Here is a 26,713-nt window from a genome sequence, read left to right as displayed (position 1 = left end):
AGTTTTCCTGAGTCATGCAACTGACTGAGTTCTGAAACTTGACTGAGAGACTACTGATCATGACTTGACTGAGGTTATCTTGAAAGCTGACACTGGCTCTAGGTACACAGCTAAATTGTCAGGTATTAAATACCCCCAGGACTCGATAACATGAATATAAATAGGACATGACACTTCTTAAACACATGACCATAGTCAACAATTCTCAATACAATCATTGAGGGATTTCATAAAGCATTTGCAAGTCATAAGCTTACACATGAATAGGAATGGATGCTAACATAACATAATTTCACAAATCCATACTTATGAGCATTCCACCAAATCATTACAAGACATAGCTTAAGCATGAGAGTCATTTTGAACATGTGGGTACATCGTGAGTTCATCATTTAGATCACAAATAAGTCATAAAGCATAATTCTTATTCACTTAGGCATTTTAACAAACACATGGAAGGCACAACCTTTTCTAGGGAATAAATCAACAACTAATACATCATGTCTCTATCAAACACTTCAAATTTAAGGATTTCAATCTGCATACTGACATAAAGTCATGAAAATTTAATAAAAGATTCAATCTTGGAAGTCAATCACAACATTAACATGTGTACAATCAAGCCCACAACATAGAATTCAAAATTCATATTTTGAAAAGTTTATCTTGAGCTCCAAGGGTATAAGGGACCCCTGGATGAACACTTTACATACCGATGATTTCTTGAAGATTAGTGGAGAAAAGCTTGAGTTCTTGAATTGGACTTAATCACCTAGGATTTTCTTGTTCTTGAGAAATTGTTAAATAGTGAATGTATTTAGCCAAAAAGGGGCTAATTTTCATGTTATGAGGGCTGAAGGTCGAGGAAAAAAGACCTAATTATCCTTAAGGATGAAATCATTTAATGACTGAAAACTGGGCACCGATGCGGTTGTCGATGTGGCGTGTCAATGGATAGACACGATACTTGGCGCGTCGCGCCATGATCGCGCTGTGTCTCAAGAGTTTGTCTCTGGCAACCTTCAAAATATTAACCAACGCGATAGGTGACACGGCACGCCAAAATCGCGTTGGTCCACTATTTTGGAATTCCAAAAGTGGTCTAAATGCAATCTGAAAGATCCGAAACTTGTCTGGGAACACCTATTGACCTTCTTGATCATGAATTCAAAAAAATATAGACCACTAAAGGACATTAAGGTTGCAAAATGAGATTGCCAACTTTCAAAGGCCAAAAATAAACTATGTCTGGAAACTTAGATAGAATTTTCTAAGCCTGGGACCCCTTGAGAAGCTTAAAGGACTGAATTAAGCTAGGAATTTTGTTGGGTCTTACAGATAGACATATATATAACAAATTATCTATATTAAGTGAGATATTGACATAAAAATATCTGTTATATATTATTTTATGTAGCTTTTATGAGCAGAATATTAGAAGATTGAAAGACAACATACAGACAGATCAGTATGAGCAAAGCGCTGGTCTTTATTTATGAAGATGTAAGTTTTGAGTTTAATTTCATTTATCTATGTTTTTGGTTCTCATAAAAAATTTTGAGTTAAGAAAGAAAATGATAGAGTTCTTAAGATTTGATAAGCGTTTGGCTGCTGAAGGTTTCTTAGTCTAACAACAAGACATCCTTTGTTGTTATGGATAAGCTAGATTGTGATGGTTATAACTGGATAAAATATAGCTACAAAAAGGCAAGGCTACTGAATGCCCTCAGAATAGAAGGTAGTCAAGGGGATTCAACATTCAAGGTACCTGGTGGTCAGAGAATATTGTGATTTGGCTTCTTGTTCCATTGGCAAAGGCATTTCTGTTGATGTCCTTTGACCTGATTCTATTAGCCATTTAATTTTATTAGTACAATTAGACTTCATAGTTATAACTTACTTTTGTGATTTGTTTTAGTTCGTAATTAGCAGATAGTTTTTTAGTTAATATAATCTTTGTAATAGTAAAGTATTTTTCAGTAGCACTATTGGAGTAACTCAAATCATTAGGGGTAGGTCATGTTGGTAAAGGGAATCCTAATTTATCGTGGGTCGTAATGATAGAATATATGTGTCCTCTATACAAAAGAAAAAACAAATATCAGTATGTTATGCATTCTTCCTTTTCTGTTACCTCCTTTTCATTATTAGTTTTTCATCTTATTATAATTCTAAAAAATTGATGTTATTATATTCTTGTTGATGGAGATAGATATAATAAATGAAATTTTTATTGTTTTTTTTTTTTCTGTTGTATTATATTATGGGAGGATAAATATAGTTTGTGTCATGTTTATAATTGTAGTAATCCTAAAAAAAAGTTGTAGTAATCCTCTCTCATTTTTTATGATAATTTTACATTTGTTGAGTTGTGATTTGCCTTATTTTAGTTGTGAAAAATGAGAAGCTTCAGGTTTCTTAGAATATAGCTCCAGTATCAAGAGATTTGCAAATTATACTAATTGATTTGAAAGAAGACGACAACAATGAGAGATAATAATTATCAGGTATTAGATAATCATATTCTTTTTCTTTTAAAAAGGAAAGAAACGTTCAATTGATAATGCAAAGCATAAACGTGAGGAAAAAAATAAAAGAAAGAAACTCTATTATAAGAAACTCTATTATCGTCTTTTTATGTTTGTAGGTAGCTTTTATTATTGAGTATTTAATGTAATCTTTTAATTTTCTTTTTAGGTTTCAGATTTCCTTTTCTAGTACATTGGTGTTATTGATCAAGAATAACAAAACACCTTTTTATGTTTGTAAGTAACTTCTGTTATCGAATCTCTAGCATAACTTTGTGGCTTTCAGGTTTCAATTTTTTTTTCTATTACATTGAGTCTATTGATCTTGTATAGTAAGTTGTCGTTTTATATCTGTAAGCATAACCTCGATCGAAATTTATTTCATACGTTAATCTGAAACTAATTATATTATTAATTAATATTATTAAAAAGAGAATTATTGTATATTTATTTAAGTTCAAAATCTTGTGATAAATAAAAGGAAACAAATACGATTTTGATTGATTGACATGAATAGAAATATGCAATGTGTTCGAAAACACTTGATACACGTGCAACACTACCCTACACCAGTTTGTCTTATACAAGGAAAGCATGTGACAAAAATAAGTTCTTGTGCTCTCAGTATTGGGGGTCTTTTCGGTACAGTGTATTAGGATAAATTAGGGGTGTTCATGGTTTAATTAACAACCAAATCGAACCACGAACTAAATTAAAATTGATATTTAATTTTGTTTGATTTGGATTGATTTTAAATTTTAAAAATCGATACTTATGTGATTTGGTTTTGGTTTTACTCTAAAATAACCAATAAAATAATCAAATCAAACCGATAATATTTATATATATTATTCATGAATAAATTATAAATATTTGTTATATTTGAAATTCTCATCATGAATTTGACTTTAGTCATGACAATTTTAGTCATATGGCTTCATCTAGTTAACAGTACGTTAAGAGATTCTAAATGACTTTTGCACTTTGAAGGACAAATGATACTGATTGTGAAAGTTATCTTGTTGTCTATGAAATTTTACAGGTGAGTTTCAATCTAGTTTTGAACTTTATTTTTGATCCCTGTTGAGCAAAAAAATTATGTGTTCACCATTTGGAGCTTTTATCATATCGTTCTCTTATATGTAGTTTCTAAATATTTTTCATAGAAGCATTCATATGGTGTCTTTCGTGGCGTTGCCTAAGTATAACACTGAATTAACATCTTAGTTTTAAAGTTGAGGCACAACACTCGATTGACATCTCATATGTTGGATTGAATTTTTTTTTTTAAATTTTAGCTTTTATCATTATCTAAAGTTATTAACCGAAAAAACCAAACCAAACCGAACTAAACCGACAAGAACCAAACCAACAGTTATTTTTTTGTGTTGGTTTGGTTTAGTTTTAGAAATTTAAAAATCAAATAAGTTGGTTTGGTTATGATTTTGATCAATAACTGACTCAAACCGACCCATGAACGCCCCTAAGATAAATAATACGTGTATTAATCATGATATTATTTATGTAATACTTTGTTTGATAGAAATTTTCAGCCTATATATTACTATGTATTCGTTCTACACCTCATTTGGTATTATCGGCTGTGTGACTAATACATCCCTCCTCTACCCAGAAAGATCAGAACTCAGCACAACATGCACCTAACTCATACATCACATGTTGCGCTTTTACCACTTCACTAAAGCATCGAGATTTGGTTCTAAAACAAACTCCCGATAAGATTGAAACCATACATAGGTGTTGAACCAGCGATAACGGACCAAACTGCGATCACACATGAGGTGCATGCAAGCAGGCTCCGCAGGAGCTTTTCTCGTCACCAAGAACCCGATCTTTTCAGTGGGTTGAGGAGGGGATTATTTGCAAGAAACCAAGACTCTGAATTCATGTCATCAGAAAACTAAAAGGTGAAGAAAGCAATGACTTTCATGTCAAGCTACATTGGTGATACACGATCCTGTTCATTACACTTGAAACACATACCATCTTGAAACTCATAAAAGTCTTAAGGTCCACTGAAACGGAAGAAGACATAAAATCACATAAAAGAAGACTCAAAGAGTTGTGCCTCCGGTTTGATGCAGCATTGCATCAATTTCATCACCGTCTTCCATCTCCAGCTGCAAGGGGCGGGAGGAAATTGTAAGGAAAAAGGAAATTAATCACGATTGTTAAGTACAACACAAAGCAGATACACAGGCTCTTTTTGGTATTCTTTTATCCTTTGTTGTTAGTATTCGTGTGCGTGCGTTTGAGAGAAAGAAAAAAACAGAGTGAAAGAGGGACCTCATCTGGAGTCTGTTCTGCTTTAAGACGACAATCGTCAAACAAGAAGGCAATTGCATTGAAATTCACAGACAGCCTGTCACAATAAGCTTTCATCAATTTCTTGAGCTGAGTGCTTCGTTTGATCCTAAAGAAGACTTCATTCCCGTCCTGAAACCAAAAAAATATTCAAATACATAGTTCTCCTTTTCAATTATACATGTAGAAGGACATTTTACAGAAAATTTACTCAGAAGCCCATCATCCTAATAACAGGAAGGGAAAGGAAGGAAATAAAAGATACCACAGAGAAAGAAAAAAGGGTCCACTACTAATTGTTTCAACTTTCATCAACTACGTATCAGATTCAATGCACAACTGCACAAGAATGTATGGACTGGAAATAGAATCTTAAGGCTATACAAGTCCTACATCTGCTCCCTATTAAACCAATGTGAGACTCAATTCTCATACCTTAATATCTGGAACATTATATAATTAAAACCTTAAGGAGTCGTTTGGAACATGGACTAATTATCCTCAAATTATAGTCCACACTCCTGGACTAATTTATTCCATCGGGAATATGGAAAAATATAATCCCGAGTTTAGATGAGATATGGTGGAGATATCCTATGACTAAGTTTGGGATAAAATTTATATTTATACCTCATTTGGCAGACAATATAAATTTATTGTAAAAATAATTTACACTCCCAACCAAACGCAGTATAAATTTTATTCCAGGTTTAATCCTAAATCCTATCCCACCTTATCCCACAAACCAAACCTAATCTTAATAGTTGAGATGCAGGACTGCATACACGCTACTCTCCCTAAACCCCACTTTGTGGGAATATATTGGTATGTTGTTGTTGTTGTAGTTGTATCAATTTTGAGATATGCCATCTTATCCCACATACCAAATGACCCCTAATGTTGTAAAAAAGCTAATCAATCGAAAATACACCCAAAATCTTTCAAAATTGAAAGGATTCATATGATTATTCTTTTATGCTACTCTGTACAACCTACTCTAACACTAGGTTTTTACTATCGACAAAACCATAAATCATGATGGAAAAAGAAACCCTAATTGCATTTGGTTGATAGTATAAATTTATCCATTAACTTATGTCGTCAACGAAATACACTATAAATTTATCTCATACTTAATCCTGAAATATCCCACCTCATGCCGTAGAACCAAATGATCCCACAACCAAAATAGCTACTCGGATTGATTATATACATATTTTTTGACTCGAAATTTTGCATAACCCTAATGAAATCATATGCCAATAGAAGGGAAAAAAACTAATTGTGTTTGGGTAAAGATGATTAACTTATACCATCAACCATATACAGTAATAAATTTTATCTCATACTTAATCCTGAGATACCCCACCTCATCCCTCAAAACCAAACGACCCCTCAACCCAAATAGCTAGTCGGCTCTAATATATACATCTATTTTGACCTAAATTTTCACATATCCCTAATGAAATCATACGACAATAGAAGGAAAAAACTCTAATTGTGTTTGGTTGACGCTGATCAATTAAACAACAACAACATACCCCATGTTTCCCCACAAAGAGGGGTCCAGGAAGGGTAAAGTGCACACAATCCATACCACAACCTCAGACGAAGTAGAGAGATACACCGTCAACTAAATACAATATAAATTTTATCTCATACTTAATCTTGAGATATCACATCGTATCCCACACACCAAACAACCCCACCAGCTCAAATAGCTAGTCGGGTCAATAATATATATCTATTTTGATCCAAATTTTTATAAAATTCTAATAAAATCATATACCAATAGGGAAAAAACCGTAATTATATTTGACTAAAGATGATTTATTTATATCTTCAACCAAATATAGTACAAATTTTATCTCATACTTAATCATGAGACATCTCACCCACCTCATCCCGCAAAACTGAATGACCCCTCAACCCAAATAGCTAGTCCGGTCGATTTTATACATCTTTTGACCATAAATTTCACATAATCCTAATGAAATCATATACCAATACAAGGAAGAAAAACTATAATTGTGCTTGGTTGTTGATGCTTAATATATACCATCAACCAAATACAATATGAATTTTATATCATACTTAATTTGGAGATATCCTACCTCATCCCGCAAAACCAAATGACCCCTCAACCCAATTATCTAGTCAGGTCAATTATGTACATTATTTTGACCCAAAATTTTACAAAACCCTACTAAAATCATACACCAATAGGAAAGAAAAAAAACTAATTGTGTTTGGTTGATGATGATTAATTTACACTATCAATGAAATAAAATATAAATTTTATTTCATACTTAATCTTGAGATATCCACCTCATCCCGAAAAACCAAATGACCCCTCAACCCAAATAGCTAGTCGGGTTAATTATATATGTTATTTTGACCTAAAATATTATAAAATCCTAATAAAATCATACACTGATAGGAAAAAAACCCTAATTGTGTTTGGTTGATGATGATTAATTTACACAGTCAACTAAATACTTTATAAATTTTATCTCATACTTAATCTTGAGATATCCTACCTCATCCTGCAAAACCAAATGACTCCTCAACCCAAATAGCTAGTCGAGTTGATAATATACATCTTATTTTTACCCAAATTTTTTACAAAACCCTACTAAAATCATATAACATAAGGAAACAAAATAGTAATTGTGTTTGATTGAAGATGATTAATTTATACCATTTAATATTTAATATTTAGATATTCCATCTTATCCTGCATACCAAAAGACCCCATCAACCCAAATAACTTGTCAGATCAATTATATACATCTATCTTGACTCAAAATTTTACAAAACCCTAATAAATCATATACCGATTGGAAAAAACCTTAATTCTATTTGATTGATGGTGCTTAATTTATATTATTTATACTTAATCTTGAGATATCCTGTCTTATCCTTCATACCAAAAGACTCATCAACCCAAATAGCTAGTCGGGTTGATTATATGCATCTATTTGGACCCAAAAATTTGAAAATCCTAATAAAATCATACACCAACTGAAAGAAAAAATAAACCCAAATTAAATGATAATAATAACCTGGCTTTTCACTTTTAGATTTATATGATCTGATTGATCATTGGCCGACTTCTTCTCTTCCTCCCCAATTGCCGCTCCAGACATTCTTCTCCCCCCCCCCCCCCCCCCCCCTTCCCTTTTTTTCTTCTTTGTCAATAATGTATTTGAGGTTCGATTCAATCTTTATATATGGGGTGGGAAAATGGTTGGGTAGGGTGGGCTGTTAAGCGGATTAAAATGGGCTGAATGTTTCGTGGAAAGTCATTTAATGGTGTTAAAAAAGGCTAAATGTTATGGGGATCGTTGAAAGATATATTATTTTTAACAAACTAAAAAGAAAATATTTAAACAAAATAAATTTGATGAATATTTTCCTTTGAGGCATAACAATAGTTTCTTTTAAACAAATATCCATAATAAGTCCTCTTAAATGAACTTTTAACCGAGATAATTGGATAATTTTAAGTGTAATTGGGTTTTACAATTGATTTAAGGATTCCATCAAGCACGGAGATGTGAGAGGCTGGCTATAAATGATTTTATGAGGGGTAAAGGTAGGCTAAAAAAATATAGGAGAGAGGTGATTAGTCATAACATAAAACGGTTACAATTTATAGAGTATATGACCCTTGATAGGAAGGTGCAGAGGACACAAATTAAGGTAGAGGGTTAGTGGGTAGGTGTGAGTTCATAATAGTAGGGAGAAGTGCTTTGTTTGTATTTGTTTTTGTAGTTTCTTACTAGTAGTGTCCTGGTGATGTTTATAATCTCGAATAGATAGTTTATAGTATTACTCTACCAATGTCTATTTCTTTTATTATCCAGTGGTGTGTTTCCTTATTTTTTCATTTATATTTATATTTATATTTTTTATTTGTTATACTATTTGTTATATGTCCTAATTTCAGAGTTGGGATCACCTTTTTGATCCCCTTATTCGTACTCCCCATGAGAAGGAAGTGAGGATGTTCTATCACAATCTAACTTTTTCTAATGATGCTCTGCACTTAACTAGTCAAGTCCACAATGTGAATATTTCCCTTGATGAGCAAGTGTTGGCTGAGGTGTTGAGCGTCCCACCTCAAGGGACTAGGTACCAGAAAGATAAGTATGGGCATGAGAAGTTCTTGAAACATATTGGTATGTTGGATGATTTAAAAAACAAGTCAGTCACAAAGAAGTAGGGGAATTTCAACTTTTATTTGAGTTGGTTAAAAGGGCTTTTCTTCTGCGTACTGAACCCGTTCCTAATGGAATCCCTTACAAAATTCAAGCATATAAACTTGTCTTCTATCATGATGAAGTATATATACAAAGTGATGACGACAGACGATGGAAATCATGATCTGGCTTATGGTTTCTATTGAATAGAGTGTTTGTATATTTTGATGTGGATTGTGGCCCTAAGAAGGAAGGATCCATTAAGAAAGTATTTAATTTTTCCACCTTGGAAGTGCATCCCACATAGGATTAGAGTAAAGTCTATATCAATGGTGGTAAATCTCTTTAAGGTTCAAACTAGGTTGACCAGCTAGCTAGAGGAGACAACCGCTCACTTGGTGCAAAAGGATACAGAACTTGCTACACTAAACACAACTCAATTAAAAGGGAAAGAGCAGGGACCAGTGGAAAGTGAGATTCTACAAGATGAGAATGAAATTCTTAAGGCCAAGGTTAAGAATTTGGAAGCCAAAGTTGAGGACTTGACTCAGCAACTCTTGAAGAACCATGCCGCCGAAAATGAATAAATGACTCTCCGTCTTCTCTAATTTTTTGGTCCTTCTTCTGATCATTTTACTTGATTTCTATCCAACTTGGATCCCTCCATGTCCTACAATCTTAAGCCCCTTTTTGTAAAACCTTCATCTTTATGTTGTAATCGTGGTGTTTACCTTGTACTTGGTTTTGGATGTTTTTGTTTATGACATTGTATGATGCTGATCTTTATGATTAATGAATATATTATGTGTTGATGCTATCATCTTTCTCTATTCATATGATTTTACTTATTCATGTCAGTATAGCCTTAATGGCTAAATGGTAGGGGAAAAGACTTATAGTGGATCTTGGGATAAGATGAGTATGGGTTTTTCATCATCAAAAATGGGAAAATTGTTAAGTTTCAAGTTTTAACGATTGACAAATCAACCTTGGGACCTGGTTCATATAGAGTAATGCACAACCTTCTAATGATAAAAACTGCAATTAGTCAGGGACCAGGTTTATTCAGACTATGCCTTTCTGCACCAAGCCAGTAGTTTAGCAAGAAATAGTACCGGGTGGCTAAAAGTTGATGGCAAAGCTGCAACACCTTTTTAATTCAGCTAATCAAAAGAATCCTAGGTTTTTTTCTAATATATATGAAACATGTTACAATAATAAAACCTAAGCTTCCATATGCCAAGAACATCAAATATCTCTGGAAGTAAATCTTTCAACCAAAGCCTCACTTGCAACAGGGACCTACTTAGTGGTTACGTTTGTTTTAAGCTCGTGTTGTACTTGAGTCTTTGTTTAGTGATGTGTAGTCGTTATGTACTGCTCTAGTCCATAGATTGTAGGTGTCCTCATTGGTTTTTCTTCTCATGTGTGTTGAGTCTGCTAGAGTTGGTTTAGTAGTGCAATATAATTATTACTTCAGAGTCTTGTAATAGAGCTATTACAAGTTTATGGGGATTGAGAGGTTAATTGTAAGACCCCGCAAAATCTTAAGCTTAACTCAGTCCCTTAGAGCATGATAAGGGGTCACAGACATAAAATTTTTTACCTAAGTATTCATACTTAGTGTTATTTTAGCCTTTGGAAGTTAGGGATTCTATTTCACGTCCCTTATGACCTTAAAGTATTGATCTTTATGTTGATTTATGACCAGGAATGTCATTAGGTGTTCTCGGACAAGTTTTGAATTTTTTTGACTTCATTTGAAGTACCTTTGGAAGCTCAAACCAATGAATTAATGTGATCTCGACGCATCACATCGCGTCGCCTATCGTGTTGATGAATATTTTTCCCCATCTGTCAATGTAAATTCCAGTGAACTGACGTGGAGTCGATGTGGTGCGTCGGCCATCGTATCGACCCCTTGGCACAGTGCGACGATCTTTGCGTTGCTAGACCAGTTTTCAGTCATTAAAAAGACACATCCACAGGGTTATTTGGCTCTTTTCCCACATTTATTAGCCCCCAAAACACGAAACTAAACCCTTTTAGGAGCAAAATTTATTCATTTTTCACAAGTTGCTCTCAAGAACAAATCCTAGGATATTTAAATTCAAATTCAAGACTCAAGAACTTACCATCAGTCTTTTTAGAATTCAATCATTAAGGTATGTCAAGTGTTCATCCAGGGTTTTTCTTCCAGCCTTGGAGTTCAAGAAACCTTTTTAAATTACAAGTTAATAGATTTGGTGAGTTTCTTGATTTAACTTGAATATTTTCATGATTACTATGTTAATGGGATTCCTAATCCATGATTAGTTACAAGATTCATATGAAATTATTTATTATATGTGTTGTATCATGTGAATTCATGCTAGAATCTTTAAATTGTGAATTTGGTATTTGAAATTGTAATGACCACATGTTGTTTAGTATTATATGCATATACTATGCCCTACAAATGTTTGATGGACCTGGTTATCAAGAAGGGCAAGATGAGGCAGGGTAGGAAAGGTTGACCTAGAGTTAGGTGGGCCAGTTTGTCTCTGATTAGTGCTATAGAGATAGGAGCGAAATTGGAGGGGGTGGGGGTGTGGAGCACAGGGGGGACGTGGATAGTATATGGGATGAGGATACTGGTTGCATCAAGAAGGCTGCTAGAGAGGTATTGGGTATCTCAAGAGGCTGGTCCGGTCGGTATTAGGGGGATTGGTGGTGGAATGAAGAGGTTAAGAAGAAGGTGGAGTTGAAAAAGGCAGCTTACGCTAAGTTAGTTGAAATTAAGGAGAAAGATGAGAAGAAGATGAGCAGGGAGGAGTACAAGTTGGCTAAGAAAAAGGCTAAGTTAGAAGTTACGGCTGCTAAGACAACAACTTTTAAGAGTTTGTATAAGGGGTTAGAGGAGAAAGGTGGGGAAAAGAGGTTGTTCGGGCTTACCAAGGTTAGGGAGCGGAAGGGTCGTGATCTGGACCAAGTGAAGTTCATTAAGGGAGAGGATGGTAGAGTTTTGGTAGATAACGCCCTCATTAAGAAAAAATGGCAGTCATATTTTGGAGCACTTTGAGAAGTATTGCGACTTTGGCTTTTGTCAGCATTTTAAGGTAGGACAGGTCAGTGAGGCTATTCACAAGATGTGAAGGGGCAGGGCGATGGGACCCGATGCGATTTCGGTGGATTTTTGGAAGTTCTCTAGTGGGATAGGGTTGAGGTGGCTAACCAAATTGTTTAACAATATTTTAAAGTTATAAAAGATGCCCAAGGCGTGGAAATGAAGCATAATGATTGCTTTATATAAGAACAAGGGTGACATTCAGAGTTGCAACAACTACCGGGGTATTAAATTGTTGAGTCACACGATAAAGATTTATGCTTGGTCGCTCCGCGACTGAGGCAATTCACCTAGTTCGGAGACTGGTAGAGTAGTATAGAGAAAGGAAGAGGGATCTTCACATGGTGTTTATTAACTTAGAAAAGACGTATAATAAGGGCCTAGGGAGGTTTTGTGGAGATGCTTGGAGGCGAGAGGGGTCCCGGTGGTGTACATCAGAGCGAATAAGGACATGTATGAGGGGGCGAAGACTCAGGTTAGGCTAGTGGGAGAAGATTCTGAGCATTTTTTGGTCTTGACTGGGTTGCATCAGGGATCAACTCTTAGTCCTTTTTTGTTCGCTTTGGTGATGAATGTGTTGACGCAGAATATACAAGGCGAGGTACCTTGGTGTATGCTATTTGCGGATGATATAGTTTTGATTGATGAGTCGCGATAAGGGGTTAATGATAAGCTGCAGGTTTGGAGACAAACTGTAGCGCCCCGGAAAAAGGGTCCCGGAGCATCACACGGTGCTTGAGGCTACGGGTAGCCCTAAGCTAACCCTTTTAGCCATTTTCATTTAGTTCAACACAAATCAATGGGGTTTCCATAAATAACCCTCAAATATCAACAGAGTAATCATCATCAAAGAATAAAAGAATTTCAGAAAGATAACAAAATACGACTTATTAGTCAACTCCCAACATCTTTACTAGTCTGACAAGCCTCTAAGAAAATCAATAAAACCAGCGAGCCATTGAGACATGCCCCAACTAACTCAAACTCAGTTATCAAATGTAAACAATTTCATTAAACCAACATCAGACATCACGTCCTCGGAACATAAGGACTCACCACAATAGAGGATGTAGAACAGCGTGCCCGAAGAGTCACTGTCGAACCTGGAACTGAGCACCTGAACCTATATTCCGAGAAAATGCAGCCCACATCCGAAGATGTGGGTCAGTACCATGGAAAGGAACCAAGTATATGGGGGTGTATGTAGTTGTATAAACATCATCATCATAAATATTTATAAGAAATATGCAAGATGTATGAAAGACTCATATAGCCCGAAGAAAATCATCACAATCATGAGAGGATGAAATCAGTACAATAACACATGTGAGTCATCATATAATTTGTCAATCACTTTCAGTTCATCAAGAATATCAATTCTCATAATGTAAATATCATCTAAATCTTTCGAAAGAATAAATTTCACAATTCCACTTTCAAATCACCTCACCATTCACCATAGACACAAGGAAACACACACACAGGGAGATCCTATAACCGACATAAACCATGTGAGCTACATAGAGTCTAACGTACAACCCACATTGGGGAGAGCCGTCCTATCCTTGCCATCGGAGTAGGACTATTGATATCAAATCCACACAAACTAGTGATCACTATATAAATCATCCTCAGGCTCACTCCTACGGGGGCACGTAGTTCTAGGGAAGTAAGGTCACTTTATACCTCCCACTCGGTGCTAAAGATTTCTCCCGGACTTAGCTCAGATCATTTCAAATACAATCCACAACAAAATAATTTTAGTAATATATAAATATACATCGGGAGCCATCATGCTTCCCATCTATCAAAATCAACCATGTTGTGGATTTCTTTCACACTCGAGTTCAAAAAAACTCCATTAAGACAAAAAGGTTAAATCATTCAAAATATCTCAAATATTCAACATCAACGTGCTTATAACACACACTTTCTAAAAAAAATACAATTTCCAATGGAGATTCACGGCGCGAATATCAAAATCATGATAAATATCGTTCAAGATTCAGGCTTTATATCTCCACACATGTAAATTCATATTTCAAAATCATAAACATCAAGATTTCATAATAAGCATCATAAGATATGGGTTCATGCTTCAAATTCGTAAAAATCAAATAAAAATCATGCCTTTGTAAAGAAAATTACTTTTGGGCACAAGAACAAAAGAGAGTTCTTGTTGAAAAACCCCACATACCTTGAATGATGAAATTTAGACCGATACTCATTTTTGAGATGTTAATAGTGCCTTTGAATGATGGTTCTTGGAGTTCTTGAACTAGGAACTTGGAATCTTGAATGAATTTGCAGAATTAATGGTGAACTTTGGAGGTTCTTGAAGTTGGATGTAGGAGCTTAGGGTTTTCTTTTTGAGGGAATTTGATGAAATATAATATATAATGCTTCAAATAGGCTTTAATATAGGGTTTGGATGGATTTTGGGTGAGGGGGAATGACCAAAACGCCCCTAAAAATCAAATAATTCTCGAATCTGTTCTTTGGTGGACTGTTTTGATAGTTTGAAGTAGATCAACCATAACGTTTTACTCCGATATCCAAATTAGATAAAACTAATTTTATTAGAAAGAGGACTCTCATATATTTCCATTGATATATAGTATCTCACCCATATCATTGTGTACGAGGAGTTATGATCGTTTTAAGTGACCCAAAAATTCAATTTTGATAGACTGAAGTAGATCGACCATAACTTTTTCCTCTGATAGACAAATTAGATGAAACTAATTTCATTGGAAACAGGACTCACAGAGCTTTCAATTGATATATTTAGATCACCTATATCATTATGTACAAGTATTTATGATTGTTTAAAGTTGGAGCAAAAATACCCGGGCCTCAGTACTTTTTCCTGCATGTTTTACTGTTCACTACTATTCACGATTCGATCAAAATGTTCATAACTCGTCGCTCGGGTGTCCGTTTTGGATGATCCACATATCATTGGAAATATTATTCGATACTCTACGCAATGGTGGGTCATAATCTAATATATTCCACATGAAAAATTTATAATTCATTATAGAACCCAACACGTTTACGCACAAAATTTCAACCAAAAACTTTCTGGGGTATTACACAAACCATGAAGTCTAAAGGTTTCAAATTGAGTAGGAACAAGATGGAGCACTTGGAGTGCAAGTTTAGTGACTCGAGGAAAGAGGAGGAGGTGGTAATGAAGTTGGATTCTTAGGCGATTTGTAAGAGGGATAGTTTTAAGTACCTTGGATCTACTATTCAGGGGAATAGAGAGATAAATAAGGATGTCTCTCACCGTATTGGGGCAGGTTGGATGAAATAAAGGCCCTCTTCAGGAATTTTATGCGATAAGAAGGTTCCCCCCAAGATGAATGGCAAATTCTATAGAGTTACAGTCCGACTTGCTATGTTGTATGAAGCAGAGTGTTGGGCGGTTAAGAATTCTTATATTTAAAGGTTGAAGGTGGCAGAAATAAGAATGTTGCATTGGATGTGTGGATTCATAAGGGCTGACTGGGTTAGGAATGAAATAATATGGGAGAAGGTGGGAATGGTTTCGGTGGAGGATAAAATGCGGGAAGTACGATTGAGATAGTTTGGTTATGTGATGAAGAGGGACACGGATGCCCCAATTGGTAGGTGTGAGAGGTTGGCCTTGGAAGGTTTCATGCAGGGTAGGGTTAGACTGAAGAAATACTAAAGAGAAGTGATTAAATGTGACATGGAGTAGTTACAGCTGACTGAGGACATGACCCTGGATAGTAAGATAGGGAGGAAAAACATTGGGATAGAGGGCTAAAGGTATGGTTGAGTCGTAGTCAGTAATTAGGTAGACCTTGGTGCCCTTTGTTTGGCAATGTACATTATTTTTGTGGATGTCATTTCTATGTTATTTTATCGTGTTCTATGCTTTTGATATATTTGCATACTACATTTTATCTTGAGACGGGGGTCTATCGGAAACAGCCTCTCTACCTCTTGAGAGGTAATGGTATAGACTGCGTACACACTATCCTCTCCAGACCCCACTATATGGGAATATACTGGGTTTGTTGTTGTTGTTGTTGTTGAAGTATTTGTCAAAATGCATCAATGAATGAATGGTGATCAAGTAATTAGTTATCATGTGTCATGATTGTGCTATGTCCTATAATATATGCTATCGAGTCCTGGGGGTATTTAATACCCGACAATCTAGTTGTTTACCTAGAGATATAGAAGTTACAGAATAGACTCGGTGGTATCATGATTAGTAGTTCAGTAATCAGTTCAAAACTCAGTTAGTAATCAGCTTAGAACTCAGTTAGAAATCAACATCAGAACCTAGTGAACTCAGTTCGGTTCAGACAATTAATAGGATTGGTAACAGTTCACTCCAGCCTAGAAAAGTTTAGAAATTAGTCCAATGTATATTTAGTTGAGAGTAACATTCATCACCGAGTGAACCCAAGGTTGGGGACACACCTGCTAGGAAAGGGTGTGATCCTTAGAGCAGTCCTTGCATTTTAGAACTACATAGCCAGCGTAGGTTGAGACATCACTCTGTCAGAACCTGCTAGTTGAGGGTACCACCATTCTTATTCAGAGCACCTGCTAGATGAGGATGACTCAGGACTTATCTTTACCCGTGGCACGGTACTAACACCCTTCCAACTGGGGTTACAGGTTGGACCCCAAATGAGTTCAGAGAAGGTGCATATCGGTTAGATGATTACCTCCTACAGTCTCAATTTTAGTTCCAGTGTTAGTATAGAACTCAACTCAGTTCTATAAAAAATCAAGACTGTCAGAAATAGTCACTCAGCTCAGTATAAAACTCAACACAGTTCTATAGAATTAGGACTGTTAGAAATAGTCACTCAGCTAATAGTATTTCAGTTATCAGTAAACTCAGATACTAGTTAATCAGTACTCAAAACTCAATATTTATTGTTATCATGATCTCAATTATAGTTTATGTATTCATGTATGTACTCTCATTCAGTTATCTTCATGTTATTCAGTCAGTTATTGTTCATGCAAATGAACCCATACATATCATCCTACCTCACTTAGCATACCAGTATATTCAAAGTACTGATGTATACCCTTCTTTTGCGACATGATTTCTTATATCATAGGTTCAGATGCATGGGCTCCTGACTGTGTAGAGTCCAGGGTACAGACTCAGGGATTTATAAACTTAACACCCCAACTTAGAAAGGAGTCCCATATCGGCAAAATACGGGAGGGATGCTGGGTATATAAGTAAGAGAGTTTTACTCCCTAGTGATGAGTCTGAGCTATCTTAAGCCATTCCCTAATAAACTGAACTTTTTCTATGGTATCAAATGCCAAGTTAGGCCCTACTACCATGGCCTCACCTACTTCAAATCAACCAATGGGAGATATACATCTCCTCCCATAGAGCACCTCAAATAGAGCCATCTGAATGCTGGAATGGTAACTGTTATTATATGAAAATTCAATTAGTGTCAAATAGTCATCCCAACTGCAGCTAAAGTCAATTGCACACGCTCGCAACATATCCTCTAATGTCTAAATGGTTCTTTCTGCTTGACCATCTGTCTGAGGATGAAAGTCTGTACTATGGTGGACTTGGGTACCAAGACCCTTCTGAAATTCTTTCAAAAAATAAGAGGTAAACTGGGTACCTCTATCTAAATTGATAGATAACAGAACCTCATGCAATCTGACCAACTCTATGATATATAGCTTAGCGTAGTCCTCAATTGAATAGGTGGTATGGACTGGCAAGAAGTGAGCTGATTTGGCCATCTTGTCTACAATGACCCAGCATTTGTAGTCCCTATAGAGCACCTAAATATTCAGAAAAGTCTCTCTTATGAAGATGTTCCAGTCAAAATCCTTGATTTTCAAATTCACAGACTAAGGATCAAAGAAGTCCCTCTAGTCAAAGTTCTTTGGCGAAGCTAGTCCGTTGAGGGAGCTACTTGGGAAGCAGAAGCAGATATGTAGATCAAGTATCCTTACCTCTTTTCTGCAAAATCAAACTCAGACCAAGGTAACGGTTTTTCTTTGAACTTACCCAATTCCATGCTCAAATTTCCCTTCTAGAATTGGTATAAGTTACCATTGCATATTCAATTGTGTAATCATGCATCAGTTATGCGTATTCAACATGAGAAACTCAGCTTATCAGCAAACCCAGTTATGCATTTATTAATCATGGTTAGCTACATACTCATGCATCAGATATGCATGTTCAGTATGAAATTTCAGCATATCAGTAGTGTCAGTCATGAAATCATATTACAGTTATGCATGTCCAGTAAGAAAGTTCTGTCTGTCAGTATTGCTAGCCTCATCAGTCTTATTCGACAATGAATGTCCCTAAGGAGGAGATATTGTAAGATCCTACAAATTCATAAGGTTAACTCAGTCCCCTAGAGCTTGATAAGGGGTCTCAAACTTTGAAAATTTTAGCGAAGTATTCATACTTAGTGTTATTTTAGCCTTCAAAAATTATAGACTTTATTTCACGGCCCTTATAAAAATTAAAGTATCAATCTTTAGGTTGATTTATGATCACGAATGTCATTAGGTGTTCTCAAACAAATTTCATATTTTTCAAACTTCGTTTGAAGAACCTTTGGAAGCTCAAACAAGTGAATTAATGTGATCTCGATGTGTCGCATCGCCTATCACGTTGATGAATATTTTTCTCCATCTCCCAGTGCAAATTTTAGTGAACTGATGCAGAGTTGACACGGTACATTGGCCATCACATTGATCCCTTGGCACGACGCATCAATCTGCGCATCGCTAGACCAGTTTTTAGTCATTAAAAAGTAGCATCCACAGGGTTATTTGGGTCTTTTTCCACATCTATCAGCCCTCAAAACACAAAATTAAACCCTTCTAAGAGCAAAATTTATTCATTTTTCACAAGTTGCTCTGAAGAACAAACCCTAGGAGATTTAAATTCAAATTCAAGACCCAAGAACTTATCATCAATATTTTTATTATTCAATCATTAAGGTATGTCAAGTTTTCATCCAAGGTTTCCTTCGACCCTTGGAGTTCAAGAAACCTTTTTAAATTACAAGTTAATAGATTTGATGAGTTTCATAATTCAATCATGAAGGAGCATGTCAGTTAGATGATTACCTCCTACAGTCTCAATTTCAATTCCAGTCTCTATATAGAACTCAGTTCAGTTCTATAGAAAATCAGGACTGTCAGAAACAGTCACTCAGCTTAGTATAGAACTCTGCACATTTCTATAAAATAGGACTGTTAGAAACAATCACTCAGCTAAAAGTATTTTAGTTATTAGTAAACTCAGATAATAGTTTATCAGTACTCAGAACTCAGTATTTAATGTTATCATGATCTCAGTTATAGTTTATATATTCATGCATGTACTCTCATTCAGTTATCTTCATGTTATTCAGTCAGTTATTGTTCATACATATGAACCCATGCATATCAACCTACCTCACTTAGCATACCAGTACATGAAAGTACTAATGCATACCCTTCTTTTCAGCTTTTCCACTATGATATCTTATATCATAGGTTCAAACGCAAGGGCTTCTGACTGCTCGAAGAAGCCCAGATTATCAGCAGCAGGTTTAGTGGTGAGTCCTAATAGTTTGAGGATAGAGTTATCATTTTAGTTGACAGTATTTTGTTTGTTCTAATAGTCAGTGTTACTTGGTGTAATACCTCGAACTTCAACTTAGCTTGAAATCTTCCCAAGAATGTTAGAAACTTACTTTGAAATATAAATCTATATTTTTACACATGGGATTTTTAAAATTTTCACTTCTTATCATATAGGAAATTGAATTATCTTTTCAATGATACCAATTTCATCCAAATCTGGTATCGAAGTAAAACGTTATGGACATTTTACTCAGAGCTGTCAGAATCGCCCAGGTGCGATGGCCAAGTTGACAGACCATCGATCTATCAACAGACCAACGCCTGGACCATCGCAACCAAGGAAGTGAGGTAAACTTCTGGATAAGGTGCGACAGATAGGTTGACGGACCGTCAAACTTGCGATGGACCGTCGCCCAAGCCATCGCTACTTAGTCATTGAGTCCTTTCTTGGTCCACGTACGACGATCGAAATGATGGACCATCAAGCTAGCGACTGCGATTTAGTTATTTTAAATCTGTTTTTAAAAGTGTATTTGGTTTTTTTTCTACCCGATTTAACCCCTAATTACACCTGACCATAGCTCATAAGTTCGTTATTAATACACAATATCAAATTAGGGTTTCTCTCCAAGATCTATCCTCAAGAATAAGAAAACCTAGTTGTTTAATTCTAAGTGAAGAATTCAAGTTTTCCTTCATCAATCTTCAAGAAATCACAACCCAGGTATGTCATATGTTGATTCATGGATCCCTTTCACCCATGAAGCTCAAGAATCTCTTTTAAAATCCAAGATTTGGGTATTTGTGAATGTTCATGATTTAAATTGAATTAAAATTCATGTCCATGATGCTGTGTGGTTTTGATTCATGTTTTAAATTACATTTTCCAATGATTGACCCTAGTATATGATGGTTTGCATAATAACCACGATAAACCCCTTTCAAATTACAAGTTGATTGATGTATCCATGATTATTAGATGTATTGATGATTTTATAACCAAAGTATGCTTCCCATGTGTTTAAATGCCTATGTGAAAAAGAAGTGCCATACTAGTATGATAATATGAAATCCCCATTCATGTACAAGTTTATGCATGTCAAATGTTTGATGAAATGTCTTACTCAATGAATTGTGTATTGTTGATTTTAGTCATGTATTCAAGAAAGTCATGCTTTGTCGGTTTCTTTCCATAGAGTCCTGGGGTTACTTGTACTCGAAAAATATAGTTGTGCCTAGAGTCGGTGTCATTTTTTCATGATATCCTCAGTCAAGCCATGATTCATAGAACTCAGTCAGTCATATGACTCAGGAAATATCATTAATACAGTAATCTCAGTACTATTCCATTAGTTAACGGAACTCAATTAATTAAGTTAAATCAGTTTAGTAATTCATGTTTAGAGTCTATTTAGATGGGAGTAGGAATTAACATGGAGTAAACCCAAGGATAGGAACTCACCTATTATATGAGGGTGTAATTCTTAGAAGCAATCCTTGCGTTCCAGAACTACATAGCCAGCATAGGTTGAGACATCATAGCCTGTTATATAAGGGTAGATAAGGTGGATTAACCTGTTATGTGAGGGTTTCCACTATTCTCAATAGAGTTACCGTTTATATGAGGGTTACTCACAGATTGTCCTTACCAGCGGTGCAATATTGAAACCCTTCCAATTGGGGTTACAGATTGGACCCCAACTCAGTCATAATGGCATATTAGGGGCATGTTGGTTACATAACTACTTCCCATAGTTTCAGTTACAGAATCAGGACTGTTAGATACAGTCATTCAGTATCAGTAATAGAACTCAGATAGTTCTACAAAATTTAGGACTGTCAAATATAGTCGACTCAGAATAGTACAGAACTCAGCTAGTTCCATCCGAAACTAGACTGTCAGATACAGTCGCTCAGTATTAGTTATTTTAGTTATATAGTTATCAGTATCTCATGTTATCAGAACTCAAATTCAGTAATTATGTTATCACGGACTCAGTTACAGTTATTATGTATTCATGCATGTATTCCACATTCATCTTGTCCAGTCAGTTAGTATAGTTCATGGATGTGAACCCTTTGCATTCAGCCTACCTTTCATGCATACCAGTACATTTAAAGTACTGATACATTTGTACTATGGTGTTTTATACCATAGTTTCAGAAGCACGAGCTTCGGAGCATCAGTAGCATTCCAATCTCAGCAGTCAAAAATAGCAGTGATTCCTCATCCTTCGAGGACATGACCCTTACTTTATTATCTTATTAATTAATTTATTAGTTAGAGTTAGTTGGGGACATGTCCTATCCATTCCTAATTTAGACAGTTCAGTCAGTTAGAGGTTTTCAGACTATCATGTTTAGATAGTTTATTTCAATTGTTTTGGGTATTCCATACCCCATTCAGATGTTATGTTATATCAGTTATGTTTCACTTTGAACCTTAAGGCCTTTCAGTTCATGTTTCTACATTTATACAATATATTATGCAGTGTTTAAGTACATATATCAGTCATGGGTTAGGTTGTGGTCTTTTGGGGTCATGATCACCGTATAGCATTTCGGGTACCAGATTCGGGGCATTTCAAACTTGGTATTAGAGCCTAAGGTTCAATAGAGTCATAGGAAGTCTGAAAGCTACATGTAGTAGAGCCTTGTACATGGTGTGTTGTGCGCCATATTTATGTGTAGGAGGCTATAAGATGTTTTAGGAATAGTTACCCTTCTTTCAGTATTTATGTCGTGCCAGTGAGTATAATCTCAAGTCAATCTCTCAGTCTAATCCGTGTCTCCCTTTCTTCTACAGAACATACCTCATAAAAGAAGAAATGGGAATTAGCCAGCCCCTCATCTCGTTGATCCTTTGGGCGAACATGTTTCACATGCAGAGTTCAGAGCTGCATTCACTACTCTTGCTCAGTTAGTTGCTACTTAGAATGAATGACCAGCTGTCGTTCTAGCCAACCAAGTGTCTAATTCAGCTGCATCCAGGATTTGGGACTTTACCCAAATGAATCCTTCATCCTTTCTCGGGTCTAAGTTAGATAAGGACCCTCAGGAATTCATCGATCGGGTTTAGAAGGTTACCGACATCATGGGGGTTAATCCTGTTAAGAGTGGTAAGCTTGCTAAATATCAGTTGCAGGATATTGCTCATACTTGGTATAAGCAGTGGAAGTTAGAAAGGCCAGATGATGCAGGGCCTATTGAGTGGGAGGAGTTTGCCACCGCATTCTTAGATAGATTCTTTCCCCAAGAGCTGAGAGAGGCTAAGGTGTTAGAATTCATCAACCTCAGGTAGGGCAATATAACAGTGAAAGAGTATTCTCTTAAGTTTACTCAATTAACTAGATCTGCTCCTTATGTGGTTGCAGATAGTAGGGTCAAGATAAGTAAATTTCTTTTTGGGGTGAATGATAGTGTGGTCAACAAGTGTAGGCCTACAATATTGAATTGTGACATAACTTTAGCCAGGCTCAGGTATTTTCACCTTTGCTCAACCCAAATCAGAAGGAGGAAACCGTTCTCAGTATTGTCCTAAGTCATCTGTTCCAGCTCCTTCTTTAGCTAACACTCCAGCTCCTAAGTTCAGGAATGGTAACAAAGATAGAGCACCAGGCTCTAAGTCTCAGGGTAGTATTAGCAGTGCCCGCACCTATCCTTTTTACCAGACTTATGGCAAGCACCATCAAGGTATTTGCAGAGCTGGCAGTGGTATTTATTTCAGATATGGCAAGCCAGGCCACAATGTCAGAGACTATCCTCAGCCAGGTCCTCAGGGTTAGCAGAATCATTTCTCAGCTAAGTTCGGTTGCCCAAATCAGTAGGGTGCCACTTCCAGTACTACTAGTAGGCAACGCCCAAACAGAATCTATGCTCTCAAGTCACGGCAAGATTAGGAAAATTCTCCTGATATGGTTACTAGTACGTTACATATCTTTTATGTGAATGTTTACGCTTTGCTAGATCCAAGATCTTCTTTGTCTTTTGTTACTCTATATATAGTAGGCGATTTCAGAATCAGTCCTGAAATACTAGCAGAGCCTTTTTCAGTCTCTACCTCAGTGGGTAAAACCATCATAGCCCGATGGGTATACAGGAACTGCCCAGTTATAATATATCAAAAAGTCACTTTAGCAAACTTAGGCAAATTAGAGATGATTGATTTTGTTGTCATTCTCGGCATGGATTGGCCTCATTCTTTCTTTGCCACAGACGAATGCAAAAATAGAATAGTCCAATTTCAGTTTTCGAATGAATCTGTCCTAGAGTGGAGGGGTAGTACTTCAGCTTTCATAGGTCAACTTATTTCCTACCTTCAGGCATGGAAAATGATATCTAAGGGATGTGTCTATCATCTTGTTAGAGTTAAGGACGCTATTTTTGAAACTCCCAATCTTGATTCAGTCCCAGTTTTGAATGAATATTCAGATGTCTTTCCTGAAGATCTTCCAGGAATTCCTCTCAAAAGAGAAATAAACTTCGGCATTGATCTTCTTCCAGATACTCGGCCTATATCTATTCCGCCATATAGAATGGCACATTAGAACTCAGAGAATTGAAAGAGCAGTTGAAGGATCTCTTAGATAAAGGATTCATCAGACCCAGTGTGTCCCCATGGGGCTCACCCATTTTATTCTTGCGCAAGAAAGATGGTTCTCTCAGAATGTGTATTGACTACCGCCAGCTCAATAAAGTCATGGTCAAGAATAATTATCCTCTTCCCAGAATCGGTGACTTGTTTGACCAACTTCAGGGTGCCAGCTATTTCTCTAAGATTGACCTCAAATCCGATTATCATCAACTCAGAGTTAGAGGATGTGACATTCCAAAAATAGGCTTTTGTATTCGGTATGGTCACTTCAAATTCCTAGTCATGTCCTTTGGTCTTACAAATGCCCCAGCAGCTTTCATGAACTCGATGAACCGTGTGTTCAAGAAGTACTTGGACATGTTTATCATAGTCTTCATAGATGATATTTTGGTCTATTCCCTCAGTGAGCGTGATCATGTAGACTATCTTAGAATCATACTTCAGACTCTCAGAGATCATCAGCTATTCGCCAAATTCAATAAGTGCAAATTTTGGCTAAGGTCAGTAGCATTCCTTGGCCATATCATTTCCAGTGATGGTATTAGAGTAGATCCTCAAAAGACTGAAGTAGTAAGAAACTAGCCTCGCCCTGTCTCTACATCATATATCAGGAGTTTCTTGGGTTTGCTGTCTATTACAGATAGTTTGTTGAGGCGTTTTCTTCTATTGCATCCATTATGTCTAGATTAACTCAGAGGAAAGTCAAGTTTCAGTGGTCAGATCCATTCGAGAAGATTTTTTAGGAGTTGAATACTCGACTCACATCAGCCCTAGTCTTAGCTCTTCCAGATAGTTCAGATGGGTTTGTGGTGTATTGTGATGCCTCTAGAATAGGTTTGAGTTGTGTCCTCGTGAAAAATTGTAAGGTCATAGCCTACGCCTCCATGTAGCTTAAATCCCATGAGAAAAATTATCCGACTCATGATCTTGAGTTAGCAGCTGTAGTATTGTAACGCCCCGAAATTGGGTCCCGAGACGTCACACGGTGCTTAGGGGCACAAGTGACCCCAAGCTAATCCTCCTACTGGCATAACTTATAAGCAACTGGATAAAATGCTTAAATCTATATAAAATCAGCGAAAACATAGAACTTCTCTAAACTTGATCAATATAAACATGAACTTTACAAGATTACAACTCTACTTTTACCAAACAAAACTAAAACTGAATACATCAACTTCTACTGACTGTCTGTGAAGCCTCTACAGGTACTGACTTTAGATAGCCGGGTCATGACTCCCAACTATCTAAGCTCAATACTACTAAAATAAGAAAATACAATACTTCTCGAACTGTATAACCAACTCAAGCCCTCGAATCAAAAGGACTAGCCACCTGCTGACTGGGAGTGGCGGACTAACTGAATGTGGTATCTGCACTACAATTTGTACCTACATAATAAGACACTGTAGCACATATAAATATATGGGGGGTCAGTACTTTAAGGAATGTACGAAGTATGTGGGGGTGCAATGCAACATTATAAATAATATCATAAATGATTATGAAAATCATGCATGCTGACGATAACGACTTTCTTTGCTTGAATTAACTAAAATATATTCCTTGTAAATCATCAATAGTAATGCAAGAATTATATATCTCATAAATCATTATACTAAACTCAAACTCTTTAACTCATGACTTAGAGTGACTCAGTAACTCATGAAACTTGAACTTTGATGGAGTTGGGAGGTTCTTATAACCGACATAAACCATGTGAGCTACATGGAGTCCAATATTTTTCCCTCCTAAGGAGAGAACCCAACATTACCGGGAGCATCGTACTCTTTCTAGGGAGTACAACCTAAATTTAATGATCACAATCTCATACTCGGCCTCCGGCCCACAATTATCAATATCAATCATATGGTTGCACGTAGTTTCGGGGGGAAATACCAAATTTTCCTCTCGGTGCTAAATACTACTCCCAGACACAAGCTCAGAACGCATTAGGAAATCCACCACAAACATCACAAGGGTCTATCATGAAGACCAAATCAAATCTCTTTCTCATTTATCAAATCATAATCAATTTGTAGATTCCTAACTCGACTCAAATCAAATCAATCTTTCTCAATATCAAAATGTATCAATTCATTAAGTCATGGCAACATCAATAACTGTGAGGAAATATCAAGACTCATTGTAACAACTCAATCTCACGAATCAATATACTCAATAATACAATTTGTCATAAGGAAGCTTAAAGCTTGACACATGTCTTGAAAGCACTTGAAATACCAACTCATGGTAGAAACATGAAATTCACAATATTAAATATCAAGTCATAATTTAGAAATTGTAAAATAATCATGTATCAAAA

The 26,713-nt window shown here is 36.1% G+C and overlaps 1 protein-coding gene across 2 annotated transcripts; it reads right to left on the bottom strand.

Annotated features, from left to right (window-relative positions):
• Positions 1–4,457: 4,457 nt before the first annotated feature.
• LOC107865918 (small ubiquitin-related modifier 2) lies at positions 4,458–8,184 on the bottom strand. 2 transcript variants are annotated; one of them, XM_016712108.2, is made up of 3 exons: positions 7,919–8,165; positions 4,836–4,985; positions 4,458–4,669 (listed from the first exon to the last, which is right to left on the bottom strand). In XM_016712108.2, exons 1-3 carry the CDS (start codon positions 8,000–8,002, stop codon positions 4,604–4,606), a joined length of 300 nt encoding a protein of 99 aa, XP_016567594.1. In that variant the 5' UTR covers positions 8,003–8,165; the 3' UTR covers positions 4,458–4,603. The 2 variants fall into 2 exon arrangements, with proteins under 2 accessions (XP_016567594.1, XP_016567593.1); XM_016712107.2 differs by lacking the exon at positions 4,458–4,669 and having other exon boundaries at positions 4,676–4,985; positions 7,919–8,184.
• Between the last annotated feature and the right edge of the window lie 18,529 nt (positions 8,185–26,713).

This window comes from Capsicum annuum, chromosome 3 (genome assembly GCF_002878395.1).
Source record: "Capsicum annuum cultivar UCD-10X-F1 chromosome 3, UCD10Xv1.1, whole genome shotgun sequence".
NCBI lineage: Eukaryota > Viridiplantae > Streptophyta > Magnoliopsida > Solanales > Solanaceae > Capsicum > Capsicum annuum.
Note: the sequence above shows the minus strand (reverse complement) of the source record. Positions and strands in the feature narration are given on the sequence as shown.